Raw genomic sequence first — 13,242 nt, 5'->3', positions numbered from 1 at the left:
ACACGCCTCGCACTGCACTACCGCCAGGGGGCGCTGGGGTGAGGAAGGGGCTGTGAGCATGCGCAGTGCGCGCCAGGCGCTGAATGGGAGCCGCCCTGCCTCCCTCCACCCGGAAGTGGCGAGCGGCGGCTCCGCGGGGCCTGAGGTGGGCGGCGGGAGCAGCGCTTCACACGGCGCCGGAGGTAACGGGCGGAACAGCGCGGGGCTTCTCTCTCGGCCGAGCTGTGGAGCGGCGGTGCCTCGGAGGGAGCTGGTTTCGCGCTGAGGTGGGAGTGGGATTGCTCGCCTGTGTGGGGTGGGGATCCCTCCGCCCCCCTCAGCTGTGCGCATCCGCGGGGCCGCTCGGTGCCGCCGTGTGCTCAGGGTCGGTCTGTCCGTGCTCAGGGTCGGTCTGTCCGTGTCTCTGGAGCAGCCCGGAGCGATTCGTATCGACACCTTCGCGCTCTCCCAGCGCTTTCTCGTTCCTTTTGGGCTGCGTTTGACAACGATAGAGCTGCCGTGCTCTATGGCACCATCGATGCGATGTGCCGCTGTAGCAGCTCCGGGTCCTGCTGGGTTTGGCTGTGGGAGCAGAGCTTCCCTTTGGGGCACAATTATGGAGCAAACCCAGCGGTGCCGTCCTGACTGTGACAGCAAAGTGCCCATGGTGCTGCCGTGGGATGGTTTCCCGGTGCCGTTATTAAAGCTGTTGTCTATTGCTCTGTAAGTATTTGTGCACGGTTTATTAGCTGGCTCCGTTCACTAGTTTGCTGTGTGAAAGGTGAGAGGTTCTTTGTACCCAAACGAGTTGGGTGGATGCAATTCGCCTTTCGGAGATGACATCAGAATCCTCCCACGTTGCTCCTCGAGGTGGATGGGGATCGGTTTGTCTCCTGAGCCATTTGCTACCAGGACCTTGTGGTGCATAATGAGAAGGTCTCTGATTTCAGACCTGTCAGCCACGATACGAACGACAAAGCTCTTGCCCTGGAGTCACGGTGTGAGGTGCTGTACCTGTTCTGCTGTATCTGTCCAACTTTAGGAAGTCTCTGGTGCCTTTAACTCAGAATCCCGACAGGAACAGATGTTGGTTTTCCTAAATTAAACGTGTGGAGAACTTTTAAGACGTAGGTTTGTTAGTGATACTTTCAGATTCACTGTAGTGCTTTTCTGAAGTGTTAGGATGGTGTGTTTGTCTTCAAACATCAAGAGCAATGAGATTCTCTGCCTTCTTTACCTTTGTAGTCTTGTAACGTCTCTGCTTTTCTGCTCCATTTCCTTTAGCAGAAGCATTAACTTACTAACGTTAAACTTGAGAACTTGAGACCATTGAATCGCTGTGGGTGTTTTGCCTTTTTCTCTTTGTCACTGTGCTCGAATGCTTGCCGCAAAAAGCTTTTTTTATTAGCAACTGAATGCTAGAAATGGTGCAGTGATGGGGCACCTGACTGCCCGGCCAGGGTGGGGAGAGTCATAAGCCTGTGTTTTTCTGTGCAACCTAAAACGTTTGTAGAACTGAATAATTCAGGAAGAGTAAACACAGCTGATGAAAAATTGAAGTGAGGTTCACCGTGTAAGTAAGTAATGCTTTTACAGGCTGTTTTCTGACAAATGATGATTCAAACATCAGAATTGTTGAGTAATCCCCTGAAGAACTCTTTGACTCACATGCACGAAGCTCAGTATTGCGTATGAATACAGTCTTTCCATAGCTGTGGATGGCCATGGGGGGGAGGCTGGGTGCCCATAAGATTTTCCTTTAGAATGGAGAAATTCCTATGAGGTGCAACAGGATCAGCTATCGGAGCAGTCATGGAACAGGGTAAGAAAATGATTCACCAAGCAATCCATGCTTCAGAACTTCGAAACTTGAAGACCACAGGGGTTCATTAAGTCACATTTCTAAGAAACGAGCTGTTCTTTACCTGCTTATCTTTTCCCTCTGATTCTTGAGTTATTATTTTGTCCATTGCAGTCAGATTTTACTGAAACAACATCTTCTAATGTGATTGAATAAGATACGTGTCTTTCAGGTAGTTTCTTGGTGTATCAATGGATTCACGTGTGTCTGAGTTTCTTTTTGCTCACATCTCCTAACACATCCAGTTGTTCTTTTGTTCTTTCAGTTCTTAACAGGGATGAATTTTTGTTTCCTCTGACTCATACTGGGGTGTACATCTGTAAGCTATGACACCACACTGTGAGGTAATAACGTGCTATAGACTTTAATGTCACTGTAACCCAGATAAGGTATCCTTGTCTCGAGGTTATGTTGCGTGTCTGAGTCACTTGGAGGAAGCAGAGGCTGCATCTTAGGTGATTTATGGGCACAGATTGGGATCAGGGCCTGGAGGGCCAGAGGGAGCAGAGAGGAGGTAGATGGGAAGGAACTGCCTGCAATGAAGATCTTTTTATTTTTTTTTACTTTTTCCTGTATTACACCGTGCTACTTGCACTGTAATGCAGCTTCTGCTTTATTGGGCAGCCTGTGGCAGACGGTAACTTCTCTAGCGGGATAGTTGCAAAGAATAGTAAGAAATGTGTTGTAAATTTGCGTGTTTCACTCAAAACAACTTCTTTTGGTGTAGAAACGAGCTTTTAGTTGAGGAAAGCCAAGGGTTTGGAGTTATTTAGTTCAAGAGAACCTTATGTGGCCAAGTAAAATACTGAAGTGTCACTATTACTCAGAACAACTTTCAGGTAAATCTACAAGAGTCTGGAATGTTTGGAAAGAAATTGATTTGTTCAATAACAGCAACTGTATGTTCTTGTGATGTGGTGAGGCAAGTTGAGGCCTTTGCCTTACCTATAAAGCACCATTGGTTCTGGAAATCCTAGGCTGTATCTGCAGCCTGTTGTCTTGCTATGGAAGTTCCTTGCTTTGGAAACTGAGGTTAAGTAACAACGGAGTGTATTTGAGATGGCTCGGTGTTATTCGGTTTGATCAGAAGGAGGCGGCTCTTTTGGGGACAGCATTTAGCAAATGTGATGTTGATGGGTTGTGGAGGTTGGGTCCTTGTGATGTGTTTCTACTTTTTGTGTTGGAAAATACTTGATGAGCAGCGTGAGGAGCTTGAATCGTTCAGATTGAGGAACGCAGCGTGGAAGTGTACGTGAAAATTTGAAGAAGTAGAATATTACAAAGTTCATCCTCAATAATTTTGCTGTAATGGTAGCTTTCCCTTTTTAGCTTTGCTATGATTCATTGACTAAACATGTGCCTTCAAATTATGGCCTTATTTAAACTAAACAGATACCCTGCACTGATCAGGGCCAAGTTCTTTTCTCAAATTTTACTGCATTATTAAATAGGCAATGTTGGGTTTGATGCATATTAGGAACATTAATTAGTTCAGTGGAGACTTAACGTTCAGAAAATGGCATCAAAAATATCATAGGGAATTTGACTATTTTCTTTTCCTGTTAACGTTGTTAGAGGCTGAGGAAGGAAAATTACAGATCAGTGATAAATTACGTAGCTTAGTATGTTTCTTTCACACAGTATTGATGCGGGTGCCTGAAATGTTGTCCTGTCTGGCAATTTAAGTGGCAGGTCTAAGCAATCCTACAGCAACAGATTCAATAGTTTGGCCTCGCTTTCAGTTAGATTATTGTTTGGTAAATCCAGTGTTTTTTGGTTTGTCTTCTAAGCAAGCAAAAGTGTTAATTTATAGGTAACATAAAAAGAGAAATATGGCTTTGTACTGTTTTTTTCTATTGTTTTATTTCTAGAGCCGTTAACAGACTATTTGTAAGGTTTGAGTACGTGAGGCAATAGAGGAAAAGGAGCAAAATCCTGAGGAGAGGTTTTGGGCTGCGTAGATGTGCTTCCATTTCTGTGGCATGCTGGAGTTTCCCTGCTAGGACAGCTGAGTAAAGTGGCTGTAGCTGGTATCTTACATTGGTCTCATTACTCAAGACCTCCCAGTTCTCTTCTGTCATGCTTGAAACAAACACCACTAAACGGTGTGTTTGTCATACTGGGATAACAAAACCACTGTTTCAAGGTACAGATAATGTATCACTGCATCTTTTAACATACAAATCCCTTGCAGGTGATGCTCCACTCATACTGAAGTAATACAGCCTAACGCTTTGAATTAAATAGCAGAATACAGAGCTTTGTACTTTAACTTTTCTTTTGACTTTTTGCCTTTCCCATCTTGCCTAATTCTTCCTCTGCTATTTTTCACCACACAGGTGCAAACATTTAATTGTTTTGCAGATACTGACAGCTGGACTTAATTTGAATTGCTATGAAAAGGCATTCTTGCTCTACTGGAGGAAAGTAAAACATCTTAAGGAAAACAGGAAGGACTCTGAATGTGAAGTCTAAACTTAGTTGATGTGCACCTCGTGCCAGTTTCTACCTCCTACATGTTAAGTTCTCTAACACACAGCTTTGTTTCTTCTCATGCTTTGCAAAGGAGCTACTTATAAGGAGAAGCACTGCAAGAAATCAAGGTAACTTTGCAGAAATTTACATCTACAAAAGGAACTCTGCAGTGATGAGGCTGTGCTTTTCTGTGCTTTTGCATGCTGACCCATATGGTTTCATTATTACCTTCCACTCTTGCATTTCTCCTTTTTCTTCCAGTGTTCTCTGCACCTGAATGCAGTCGTGTCCTTCCTTGATGAACCAGATTTCATAGAAGCAACGAGTATTTTGATTCCTTAAATATTTCTAGATAATTTTAAATCATAAAATCAGAACTAATCATTGTTCAGACCACTCAACAGAAGTGAGAGGGCGGTACCTAATTAACTACAACACACCCCTACAGCACTTCTGTACCTGGGGACTGTCTGACTTTCTACAAAGGCCTTTAGGTAGCCTTGCCATTGCAGTTGGGTATCTGCACTGCAGGGCAGCTCTCTGATAACATTTGTGTCTTCTGTTACTCTCGGTTTGTCCAGCTTTGAATTCCATCCCAGGCTTTGGTTATAGCTGTGTCCTCGGCTCCGATGAGTGCTATCAGACTCCAGTTCCCCATGCAAGGACTCAAATTGCTATCGGACTACAGTGTGTGTTTCTAATAGACAAAGCTTCTAGAGGATTTTGCTGTAAGGAGCTGTTTTCTCACAGATTTTGTTGTTTTTTACAGCTTCTTAATAAAACGTTAGGTATATTCTAGATGTGGTACTGGTCCTGCACCTTCTGAGTCCAAAGGTAATATGGCCACCTGACTAAATACCCATTTGATGTGGTAATTATGTTAACTGTTATGCTGTGTTGTTGTGTAAGGAGCTCATGTTTAAATGATTACCCAATAGCTTTTCAAGCCTATTTCAGTTACTGCTTTTCAGGATAGTTCCTGTTCCAGCCCTCTGGTGGTGCTTGCTTGTTAGGTAAATCTGAAATGATGTACCTGTAAACTGAGCTGGAGTTTGCTTGCTACTGTCTTGCATCATTCATCCAGCTTTTTGGTTACCTACTGCCTTCTCAATCTCTGTATAATACGTTTGTTATCAGTAATTCTATTTATCTTTGCTTTAGCACCATGCTGAAAATATTCACATTGATGGCAAGAATCCAACTTCTTTAGGATCTCATAATCCAATTGCTTGATGATCATCCATCCATAATTGAACACTGAAGCTCCTTGTGAAGCTGACCTGCTCTCTGTCCATCTCGCCATCTCTGGATGCTCTTTGCTTTTAAGTTCTGATTCGTTTTATGAAGTGCTGTTGGTAGGAGGTCAGGGGTGCACTAAAGTCTGTCTCTTTCTGAACAGTACTATCATCAGGCTTGACATCTCTAAGAAAAATCATAAATTAACTGGAAAGCAGCAGTATTTCCTCAAACCTGTTTGTAATAAATAGGTATTCTGATTCTTGATTAGAAGAATTTAAGTATTATGTTCATTCTTAGTCAAGTAAACTACGTAACAAAAGGAGAACTGATTAAAAGGAAATAAGCATAGTTGAGTGCTACTCTTCCTTAAGTGATGTGCAAATTTCTACTTTTCTCCTTAAGTCTCATTGTCAGTATTGAGTGAGTGCATCTGATTGGAGCAGCTGAGTGAAGGAGCAGTCTTAAAGCTCAGTGCAGTGAGAAGCCATGTCTGGATTCCAGATCTGATCATAAAGAGGCACTGTTATGCTGGTGGCCTTTCTGTTTACTGCTGATGTGACTGTGTGCTGAAATCATGCATCAGCAAGTTCTGCTGTAGTTTAGCTTCCAAAGCTCTCACTGAGTGATGGCTGGGGAAGCAGAACTCTCACCTGTTTACACTTCCATTCAGTTGCCTGATTCAGAAATCTGTGTAGCATGATTGAGTTAAGGCCAACATCTGCGCATTGCTTTGCCAGAAATATTGCTCCTTCAGGATAAGAGAGTCTCTCTCCTACTTGATTCTCACACACCTGAGCAGTCTGTCTGCTGTCACACTGTTGTTTGCTGTAGTGTGCCAGGCCTGGGTTTTTCACTGTTGAGAAGAGAGGCCATCTGCTCTGGTTTCCTCTTTAGAAAGTTTCATGTGGGAGTCTTGAGCAATGCACCAAATACGTATCCTGACATGAGATGAAGTTAGGAAGTGTCTGTCAGTGTAGTGAGAGCTCAGCAGCTCGGTTCAGCTCTTCAAGGTAGGCAAAAAATTGGTGCCGTAGCTCTTAAGTTTCTCTTCTGGTCAAAATATTTTCTGAGGGGACTTCCTCTGTCCCAGCATCCAGTGTGTCTGAAATCAGTTGGTGGGAGGAAAAAAGAGAAAGGGGGAAGTCTTCACCAGACTGTCCCCCTTTGGACTGTCAAGGTAGTTTAAAAGGAAGGTGGTCACTGTTCCTTTTTACTGTCTGTGCTCCAGATTCATCTTCCCCTTGAGCAGCATTCTGCTGTATGTTTTGCTATGCATTCAGATGTTTGAGTTTCTGTAGGTTAATAAACTTTACTGTTGTGTAACTTTTCAGAGATACTTCAGGCTTGTTATGCGCAGACTAGGGATAAGTAGCAAAAATGGAGAGGGGTTTTGGAGCTCATTGTTCCATCCTTGTGTATGTTCTTGCAACAAGCCTTCCATAATGAATGGAGAATTTAGCAGGGCAAGGAAGCATTCTATGAGGAATCATATAGCTTGAGCAGGGATGTGCTGTGGTTTGCCTTTCTCTGTGGCTTGCTCAGCCTTCCTTTTGATGAGTAGCCACTAAAAATGATCTATCTTGCATAACAGTGTCTTCTCAAAGCTTTCTATTCAGAGTTCCCTTAAAGCACCATTCTCTGCTCTGGGGCTGTTCATGAGGCAGAGCTATGTCATATGTTGCTCTGAAATGATTCATTACTTGCAGTGGAAGTGGCAGCTAAATGCTTCCAGCTCTTCTGATTTTAATTTGAAATGATCACTCTCTGTGGCCTTATGCAAGTTCCTGTGCAGTTATTTAGTGGCAAAACAGCAACTTCGTTGGCATTTATCTGCTTTTTGTTTTCCCTTCCTTAAATATTTAGCAAGCAAGTGTATAGTTACAATGCTTTTGTTCTTGGAACAAAAGTAGAAATGGTGTTCTGGGTAGGAAGACTGTTAAACATTGCTATCTCCCTTTGCTATACATTGTTTTGGTTATCATTTTATTAACAATGTAATCAAACCTAGCTCTGGTGATCTGCATGTACCAAATTGCAGTTGAGAGAAAAATCACCCCCCAGCAAAGGCAGAGAACGTTACTGACTACAGAGGCTTCCAGCTGTGGCAGTAAGGAGGACACTGACTTCTCTAGGTGGCTGTGAGGTTGAAGCGAGGTTGCTGGACTCCGTGGGGGTGGCAGGAAGTAAAAGCAATAATAATATGTGATTTTTAGGAGGCTCGTAGATGAGGTTCCTGAAATCTAGTGAGGAGACAGTCGATGTGATCAGGTATAAAACCTTGTGAATGAACTGGGTTATTTGGGATCTTGTTAGCTGAATTGAAATGTCATTGTGATAAGATTTTATGGTGTTGACTAAAATAGAAGATAAAAGGCAAGCTCGAACCTTTCTGCAGCAAGGATGTGGTTGACTAGAGTGAAATTAGCAGTCTCTTTTCTGGGTAAGTTATATGTATTCTAGAAGTCACCGCAGTGAGCAGGGTTAGGAGATCACAGCAGCGTTTGCACTGTTTAGTTGTAGGCTCAGTTTCCTGAAGCTGAGCGGAGTAAAGGACCCATCTGTCGTGTAGGGCTCGTGAAAAGAGGTCAGAGAAATGAGGAAAAGATGTGTGAGCAGCACTGTCAGAACTGTCCTCCTTCTCTCACCTGTGTGCGGCTCCTCTGCCAGATCCGATGGCAGTTCTGATTTAAGAAGTGATCAAGCCATGTTTCTACTTCAAGCTGTTTGTGCAGCTCTAAAGGAGTAGGTGTAGGAGGATGAATAAATGTTTGTGTAGTGTGTGGAGAACCAGGTCAGGGCAGTCCTCAGGGCTAAAACTAACCTGTGGAAACGGGGAAATCCTTGTGTGGATGTCTGTCCCAGTTCAGTTTGCTTTGTGGCCATAATGGAAAGGAGAGGAGGACATGAGAATAGAAGCATTACAGTTATCCACAGCATAGGATAGGCTAAACAGACTGAAATAAACACTGATGTTCATAAGTAGTGTTCTTCAGTTAAGAATGTGCCTGTCTAGTAACTTCATCTTCTGGAAAGTAATGCCTTAATATGTCTTGTACGTATTTCTTTAAAGCCTGACTTATTTTTCTTCTATTTCTTTTAATTTTGTTTAATTTTATTTTCCTAGATGATGGATACAGCATCTTAAGCAAGAGCAGAAGACTGAAGCCCATTCTGGGGCAGAATGAGTTTAAAAGATGCGGACAGTGCAGTTTGCCAGACAAAAGCAGCCTATAATCTTCATGTTTACCCCCAACTCTCAACAGAAAGTTCTGCCTGCTGCAAAGTGACAGCAACGAAGGATACCACGTCTTCAGATGTCATCAAGGATGTGATTAATATCTTAAACTTGGATGTCTCAAAAAATTATGTGCTTGTGGAGGTGAAAGAAACAGGTGGTGAAGAATGGGTACTTGATACAAATGATTCTCCTGTTCATAGGGTTCTACTTTGGCCTCGTCGCGCTCAGGATGAGCATCCTCAAAAGGATGGGTACTATTTTCTTTTACAAGAAAGAAACACTGATGGGACCATCAAATATGCCCAGATGCAACTGCTTTCCAAGGAGACGGATGCTCGACGGCTGGTTGAAAGAGGTTTTCTTCCATGGCAGCAGGAGGACTTTGATGACTTGTGCAATATTCCCAACTTAACAGAGAAAACACTTCTAGAAAATCTCAAATGCCGCTTTCTAAAACACAAAATTTATACCTATGCAGGAAGTATTCTGATTGCAATTAACCCCTTCAAGTTCTTGCCCATTTATAATCCTAAGTATGTCAAGTTGTATGAGAATCATCAACTCGGGAAGTTGGAGCCTCATATTTTTGCCATTGCCGATGTGGCTTATCACACAATGCTTAAAAAACACGTTAACCAGTGCATAGTTATATCAGGTGAAAGTGGTTCTGGAAAAACTCAAAGCACAAACTTCTTAATTCACTGCCTCACAGCACTGAGCCAGAAAGGGTACGCGAGTGGTGTGGAGAGAACTATTCTAGGAGCTGGACCAGTTCTGGAGGTAAACTGCTACTAAAGCTGTCTTCTGTCAAAATCGTTTTCTGAAACATTCAAATAATGGCTGTTAAATGCTACCATTGAGAGTCACCTACTTGGCCTGGGCTCTAAATACCTCTGGGCTGTGTTGGTGTTTGGCCCTGTTGCTAGACTGCTTCTAATTGATTTTCCTTAAAACATCCTGCTGTGCAGTTGACTTCCTGTTGCTTTTAATTTATATTTGACTTAACTTTCCGCCAGTAAACACTAACATCCCGGAACAGAGGTTACTTGTTGTCTCCAATCCTAATTTTGAGGACAGTTGAATCAATCTGAAATAGTAAGTAAACCTTTTCATAGAAGGACTGTTCCACCTTTGGTGCATGAGCATGTCCTGCAGCATTCTTATGAACTCACTTATTGAGGGTATGATTTTCTTTCAACAGATGCTTGCTTTGAATAAGGTAACATTGCTAGCTGGGGAGAAAGTGAGAGTCACTTTTGGTATTTAGTTCCTACAGTGTTTCCAGTAGAAACCAAAACTAGATATGTGAGGTGAGGGACACACTCATTATGCTTTGGGATGGGGTGAACTTAAACTTGTTGTGTAGATTTATTTTAGTCTCCTTTTAGTTCTCCCATCTGAAAGGAAAAGCTGATTAAAATCTTCATCAGCAAGAAGACTGAATGTGTCTGTTACAGGTTTTAGCTTTAAATATTTTCAGATGTAACACCACTTTCCTTAAAGGATTTATTTTTTAACTTTTAGATAAAAGCTATGAAGTAATTTGAAATTGTCACATTTATAAATGTGATTTGAAGGCTTTTTAGTAGAGAATGAGGCATGTACACCGGGGTTTTTTTTTGTTGGTTTTTTGCCTTGCTTTCTTCTTCTTGAAAGCAGAAGTAAGGTTGAGGTTTGCTGGCTTCTGGAGTTCAAGTTTGCAGTTCTAAACAGAAAAACAGGAAGGGGTCACTGTGGAAAGCTCTGTTTGATCAGCTGATCTGTCTGCATTTGGTACCGTTAACTGTTTCAGACACCAGTGTGTGGGATATGACACAGCTGCCTCAAGCTGGGTAGCGATGTGAAGCGCTGCGTGGCATTTTCTTCATTGAATGAGAAGTGCCTGTATCCTTAGATTCCTAATTAAAGCCAATAACTTTGCAGTCACAGGTAATTGATTTTTTTAAGTCTGGGAATTTTCATGAGGAGATGTCTGTGATTCTTCTGCAGTAAGATTGGTTGTCAGAAATACTGCAGCTTCTCACCTGCTGAGGATTTATCGTGCGTTTCTTCAGGAAAACACTAGCTAGAAATATGATGACAGTTTGAATGGTTAGATTCTAGCACGGCTGTTGTGGTATATATCATCTGAAACATCAAATTGCTCTGAAGCTCTCAGCCAGGATTCTCACCCTCATCTTTGAGGGTGTTTGTTAGTCACCAGCTGATTCAGTGTTAACCTGTTGTTCCAAATACTGCAGAAGGGGAAGGATCTCTGACATAGTTGCAGTGCATGTCAAAAATCTGTGGTAGGTTCAGATCCTAGAGAAGTAAATCAAATGATTCTGCTTTTTTTTCTTTTAGAGAAGTAAATGAAACTAAACTGCAGAGTGCGTTTAGTGGATGGTGATGCTTCCAGATTTCTCAGTATGGATGTTCTCATGCAACTCCAAATAATAAGATGAATTTAAAAAATAAATATAACTTAATGCAGGTGTTGATTTCAAGGAGGAGCGGACTGAAGGTTGCTTTGCTTTGTGGAAGTTAAACTGCTGAAAACCTTGTCTTATACTTGGTCACCTTTAAATAATGCGGGTGACTCATTTGGGTTTTTACTTAGGGGAACTGAACTTGTACAAGGGAAATTTTCTTAAATGGGTGTTTCAGGGGAATTTTTGCGTGATCAGTTTTGTAGTGTACCTGAAATATTTCAGAATCTCATGTTTTGAGTCCTCATGAAAGGAGTGTCCGCAGTTATAATGTCCTCTACATTTAAATCTGTCTCCTTAAGTTTATGGATGTAAAACTAGGTTCCATTTTGTGTCAGAACTTCCTGTTCTCACCCATTTTTTCCCTGACACCTAAGTAAAACATGTCTGTTTATGGGTTCACCTCTTTCCAAAGTTCAAGGAGTTAAGGCCTAGCTTTCTGTTGCAGGAGAGGTGGGCAATATTTTCTATAGAGGTGGATTTGAAATGGGATCCTTGTTTATTTAACGAACTTGGAAATGTATTTCATACCAAATTCTGCTCCTTTGGGTTTTAACTGATCTCTGTCCAAAGCTGTAATTATTTTGAAGCTAAACCTTGGCTGATATTCCAGCTTGTGTGTGATGTCTAGACTTTGACGATGGAGTTCCTGTTGTACAGTGAAAGGGATTATGACCTGGAATATTGCTTAATATTAACTTCCCAACCATATGGGAAATACTTGAAACTGAGGCAGGATAGCTAAAGAAGATAAAAGCACAATTGCTGCATGCAGTAATGGAAGGAAAGCTGGTCACGATCTTCAGGTGCTTCTTGCTCAACCTGGGCAGCACAGTGTGAAATACTGAATCAAATCATTATTTAGTTCACAGAACCTCAAACAAGGTAGTTAAACCTTTCCAGATGTACTAAGGAAGTTTACATGAAATCTGTATTGCAGGGGAAAATATCAGAAAGAGTGTATTTCAGATACAAAGTGCAGTCTGAGCCGCTTCTTATGTGAGCTATGCATCTCTAAGACAAGTATTAGCTTTTAAAAGCATGTTGGTATGTTACGGTAACATTTATTACTGCGATAGACATATGACCATCCAGCTTTATCAATGGGAAGCCGGATAACAGGGCTGAAGATCAAATCTAGTTCAGGTATGAGCAACATACAGCACAAGGGCCTGACATGACCTGACAGATGTGAACTGCTGTTGAATGTGGGAAGTCAGATTTCCTTCTTCTCCAGGCTTTGTTTGCACTGGCTCTAGCACTTATCAGATTTTTCAAGGTAATTAGATTAGTAAAGCAGCAGAAAATTAAGTGTGGGGATCGGATACTGTGGTGAGGGACATAGAGGGAGCCAGAGCTTCCTCTTTGGCAACCAAGCTCCTCTGCTTTGCAGTGTGTTGTCAGATTGTAACTGTATCTTGGGCTTAGTTCAGAAGTTATTTTTGTAGTGCGCTGGAAGTTTGGCTCCCCTTGAAATCGAAGATGAGAGAAGAAAGGACAGAGGGAAATAGTGCATTCGTTGTAACTTTTTAGTGTATCATTTTGCAAAGCATCATCCATTTCCATTTGGATGTGCTCTCAAAGATTTCTGAATGTCACTGAACTGTTCTCTGAAAAGAATCAAGACCCAAATAAAACAAAAAGCCCAAAAAAGAAGGATTCATTAAGTGATTGGCTAAAGAATAGTTTAAAACGGGAGTTAATTATTTAACAGAGCAGTCAGTGTTACTGGGGGGGATTTCCTAGAGCTCAGTCCATATACTAAAAAGTTTGTTAAATTTCATGTTTTACTGCTCTATGGAAAACAGATCAAAACGTTTTGCTCTCAGCTCTTTCTTTATTACTGCCCCACTGTGTGTGTGTGGCTCTGGTGTGAGATGCGCCTCAGCTCTGTGCTGCTTCAGTTCTGCTTTTCGTTTGTATTTGCCATGAAAGTCTGCGTGTATATTTAGTGGGTGTAGGCGATTCTATTTAAGGGAAAG

General features: G+C 42.0%; 1 protein-coding gene across 13 annotated transcripts in view; it reads left to right on the top strand.

The window, feature by feature from the left end:
* The first annotated feature begins 73 nt into the window (after positions 1-73).
* Positions 74-13,242, top strand: part of MYO9B (myosin IXB) — a 40,049-nt gene continuing 26,880 nt past the window's right edge. For 9 of the 13 annotated variants that reach the window (XM_032441046.1, XM_015886172.2, XM_032441043.1 and 6 more), the window contains exons 1-2: positions 74-182; positions 8,679-9,572. In XM_032441046.1, the coding sequence (XP_032296937.1) occupies positions 8,736-9,572 (837 nt within the window). In that variant the 5' untranslated portion in view covers positions 74-182; positions 8,679-8,735. Of the gene's footprint in view, positions 267-1,827; positions 4,444-7,778; positions 7,823-8,678; positions 9,573-13,242 lie in introns of those variants that run through there. The other 4 variants (XM_015886179.2, XM_032441040.1, XM_032441039.1 and 1 more) reach the window with 3 other exon arrangements.

The sequence above is a fragment of the Coturnix japonica genome, chromosome 28 (genome assembly GCF_001577835.2).
Source record: "Coturnix japonica isolate 7356 chromosome 28, Coturnix japonica 2.1, whole genome shotgun sequence".
In the NCBI taxonomy this organism is placed as follows: Eukaryota; Metazoa; Chordata; class Aves; order Galliformes; family Phasianidae; genus Coturnix; species Coturnix japonica.
The sequence above is the reverse complement of the archived record's forward strand: the minus strand, read 5'-3'. Positions and strand labels throughout refer to the sequence as shown.